Source organism: Cydia amplana, chromosome 8 (assembly GCF_948474715.1).
Source record: "Cydia amplana chromosome 8, ilCydAmpl1.1, whole genome shotgun sequence".
Classification (NCBI taxonomy): domain Eukaryota; kingdom Metazoa; phylum Arthropoda; class Insecta; order Lepidoptera; family Tortricidae; genus Cydia; species Cydia amplana.
In genome coordinates, this window is record NC_086076.1 from 1,355,748 (window position 1) to 1,360,280 (window position 4,533).

Genomic DNA, 4,533 nt, shown 5'->3' on the forward strand with positions numbered 1-4,533 from the left:
GCAATTAGTCAAAGTCAAGAAGGGTGTCTTGATGCTCTTATTTTTGGGGTGTTTTCTTTCGAAATAGGTAGGCTATCTTGTTATGGTCTCAATAGATCATATTTCGCGTGAGGATCAAATGTCTATATAAGTAGAACCAATTGCATTGAAGCAATACAAGAGTCAGAAGTTGGAGTCAAACTCTGACATCCGTATTTGACACGCAAAATGCTTCTGCCTAAATTATACGACTTAGGTATACTCGTACCGTACTACTATTGTATCATAATATCATATAGGATATCATACTTCCTATCGTCTTAACATTAACCATAGCTTGATATCTCTTTTTACTGATTCGTAAGTTTTGTGACTTTAAGATGATACACCAATGTTTCACCAAAGTATAAATATTAAAATTATGTTTTCTCTTCCAGGTACACTCCAAAATGTTCACCAACTTTGACGACTACTGCGATTTCAACGACAGCGTCTGCAGCAACGACTCAGGCTTCGAAAAGTCACACAATGACTCCTACGCTACTTCCACAACTTCCACACCCTTGAAACACAACACCTCAGACCCAGGCATTTGCGTCACTCCGATCAAATCAGAAGTACGAAGAAAACTATTCAGCGAATCCTACGAATTCCCTTTCCAAAACCAAATCGGAGATGTTAAGGTTTTTGAAGAGAACTTACACACTGCAGTGACATCAACGCCAATTAAGAAAGAAAGGAAACCAAAAGATCCAAACAAACCGAAAAGGAAATACGCGAATGGAAAAAACAGAATATCAAGATGTAAAAGTCCGACTCAGTTAATGAGAATAAAGAGGAATAGAAGAATGAAGGCCAACGATAGGGAAAGAAATCGAATGCATATGCTAAACGAAGCTCTGGATAGACTCAGATGTGTGCTACCAACTTTTCCTGAAGACACAAAGTTAACTAAGATAGAAACGTTAAGGTTCGCTCACAATTACATCTTCGCTTTAAGTCAGACTTTGGAATCTTTAGACAACATCAACTCCGGGCAAGCGACCATAGATAATTTCAGTTCAAATTGTGAAAAACTTCAAAACTATAATTCAGCTCATGAGAAAATCGCAAGAGATGCGTTCAGAGATATATTTTCTTTGAATAATAAGACTGATGAATTTAACAGTGATGGGAGTTACAGGAGCTTCCAGGGTTATAGTAAACCTTTTCCAAATGGTTGCAATTTTATGCAGACATCTGAAGGTGTTCTCATAAATGTTGGAAACGTGACGGTATCTGTCAATAACAAGGGAGGAAACTGTATAACTTCAACCACAGGCAGCGGCTTCTTCACTCACCCATCAAGCTATGCCGATGACGCTAACCAACAAAACTATTTCTACCAAAAACCTTATATACCTTGCATTACTAATGGTAATGGTGATAATATGCATGATGTTGGTAATACAGAAGAATATTTCAATCAAAAGAATTACGAAATATTCAAAAATGCTTTTGATACGGCGAAGAATAAACGATATCCAAAGACTGAAGATTATGCAGCGAATTATGGAGAATATACAAATATATATGGACATAATGAGTGGGATTATAGTAGGATAAGTGAATATAATTATCAGAATAATTATTATAACAATGACCAAAGAATGTACAGAAATTTTTATAATAGACCAAGTATTGTAAACGCTCAAATTTAAACGGTTGTGTTTTCTAGTCATCTGTGTACAAAATATATTTTTAATTAATTTTTTAATGTACCTAAGTATTAGGGACCTAAGAAGTAAATTTCGGCCATGAAAACCTTACTAATAGTGGTGATGAAAAAAAAAAGATTTTAACTATGTAGCTATAATATTTTAGAAAATTTTACGCGACGAAGCGGACTGCAAAACTAAATTTTAGAAAGGTTTTCAAGGATCATATATTTTGATAAATACCTAATGTTTAGAATAAAATTTATAGGGAACAATAATATTGTGATGTTTCTTTAGACAATAATAATGTATCATGCAACTTTTACCAAAGAGTATATTATAGTCTAGTCATGTTTTGCTAAATTTTTTGTAATAAATGAAATATTTTCTACAACATTTTTCATTTTACTTAAACCATAGTTAGCACAAAAGTTAAAAAGGACCCTTAGCAATAAGTGAAATATCGAGTGGCATAAATAGTTAGTCTTAGCTCAGAATTGTGTAAAAAAAACGAGGTTCATAGTTGATTTACCGTTTACGGTACAAGCGGGTATGAATATAAATCAAATGTGGAACAAAGCACGCTAAAGAGCGAAAACTTGTGAATGGGAGCGCACCCTAAATGCGCCAGCGCATTGTTAAAGATCTTTTGACAACCCTACCAGTATAAATACCGTCGAGTTAATCGAAAATCAACCTTGTGCGCTTGATTTACGAGAACCTTTAGAGAAAAAATCAAAGTGGTTCTTGTGACAGCCGACCCAAGTGACCCATGCTGTTGTGGCAGAGAAAAATAAACCTTAATTCTTTGAATTAAGAGGAAGTAAAACGTAAAATCATAGTTGTAGTAGGGGGTAATAGGGCACCCGTAGAATTGAGTTGCGAAAAGTAATGTTTGCTTTGGAAATTCGTTACGGCCTATCTTGTTGCTTGCTCCAATGATTTGGGTGTTATAGCATTACATTGGTAATAATAATATTGATTATGGAATCAAATGGTAACGGTAGATCTTTCAAACAAAGGTGACCAATATTTGAATAAGCAGTAGTAGGTAGTAGGTAGTAGTAAAACACTTTATTGCACAAAACGACACATAAAACATGAAAAAACACACATCATTGGTACAAAGGCGAACTTATCCCTTTCAGGGATCTCTTTCAGTTAACTACCTACCTACTTAGAAATGCGACTTTGGTGATGAATTTTCCACCAGAGTTGTTTTCTTATGCATCAGATGTTCAAGATCTTTATTACTTAGTTATTTTTAAAATTACTCCGTTTCCGTAGTTGCCACAATACCTACACGTTATACCCAATGCTGGCCGGAATAAAGCTAAGAAAATTTACGTTTTGACATAAACATTTTGCTTGATTGAATATAAGAAACATGCCGATATGGCAAACCGCGATAGGTGAATCGCTACAAGGAATTAATGATTTGGAGGTACAGTCACCATCAGATATATCGGAGCGGCCAAGGCACAAACATCTGAACACGCCAACGCGTTAGAGTTCGTGTTTAGATTTTGAGCACCTCAGCCGCTCCGATATATCTGATGGCGATTGGCGACTGTACATGACTAACAAATCCAAACATGGCCTTTAAATCAAAACTTATAAAATAATGAGTGCATTCGTCACGCTTTATCGGTTCCATTTCGTCACAGATTTATTTTCACATCTGCGAGTTAATAGCGAACGACATTTAATTTACCATTCGTCACAGGATATTGAGAACATTTCCATTTCCGGCACATTTTATTTGTTTGTAATTCCAGAGCTATCCCTACTAATGTTATAAAGCTGAATGTAAATCTGTCTGTCTGTCTGTTTACGTCTTAACGCTTAAACCGCTGAAACGATTTAGTGGTATGGAGATAGTGAGATGCCCCGAATAGTGAATTTGGCCGAATACCGAATACCGAATATTCGGCCCCTCTCTTGGCCGAATACCGAATATTCGGCGATCGAATATTCGGCATGACATGCGAACATTTTGAGTCACAATTACCTATTATGAAAAGTGTTCGCCAACAAAGCACAACGAATACCTAATATATTTTTATGTTGAATGAATGTAGTTAAGAGTCAATATTTCACGCCTGAAACACAAGGAATCCTAGTTCAGGCACATGATGTAAACTACCACTATCTTTAATTCTTTGTTTTATATGAATGTAACCATGAATTACGTGTTTTTAATTTTTTTTTTGTTTTTTAATCAAATCAGACCCATGATAACAAAAAAAAAATTTGTTGTCAACAAATACTCAAAAACGTGCCTTCGTATTTAACTATACTTGGTCAACCAGATCTTGACAGTAGAAAAAGGCGGCAAATTTGAAAACTGTAGGCGCGAAGGGATATTGTCCCATAGAAAATTTGAATTTCGCCTTTTTTTACTGACAAGCTTTGGTTGACCAGCTATACATACCTAGTTTTTGGTTATTTTTTGATGTAATTTTTCTTTTTAGGTACCTAGGTTTAACAGATATTCGGTATTCGGGAGAATAGTAGGCAACATTCGGCCGAATACCGAATATTCGGCAAAGTGGCCGAATAGGCCGAATACCGAATAGTTGCCGAATATTCGTGGCATCTCTAATAGTGAGACCCGAGCCGGACGCAATGGCCGCTTTGATATAGTTGGTCAAACCAAATTGTCAGTAAATAAGAACAAAAAACAATACTCATTATTTGACATTAATGATGACAGTGCCACAATTTGTCAGCGTTGTGACTTAACTTGGTCCAACCCTAGAGTTAGACCAAGATAAGTCTGCAACGATTTAGATACTTAGCACACAGTGCAAGTGTTATTTTAAACGTCAAACTTCTATGAAATTATGGCGTATAA

At 35.7% G+C, this 4,533-nt stretch overlaps 1 protein-coding gene across 1 annotated transcript; it reads left to right on the forward strand.

Annotated features, from left to right (window-relative positions):
- The first annotated feature begins 393 nt into the window (after positions 1-393).
- Positions 394-1,741, forward strand: LOC134649968 (basic helix-loop-helix neural transcription factor TAP). Its single transcript, XM_063504780.1, has one exon. The coding sequence runs from the start codon at positions 429-431 to the stop codon at positions 1,677-1,679; it is 1,251 nt and encodes a 416-aa protein (XP_063360850.1). The 5' UTR covers positions 394-428; the 3' UTR covers positions 1,680-1,741.
- Positions 1,742-4,533: the final 2,792 nt, after the last annotated feature.

Bases quoted from the DNA above. Each gene is read 5' to 3' on its own strand.
- LOC134649968 (XM_063504780.1), top strand. From the start codon at position 429: ATGTTCACCAACTTTGACGACTACTGCGATTTCAACGACAGCGTCTGC.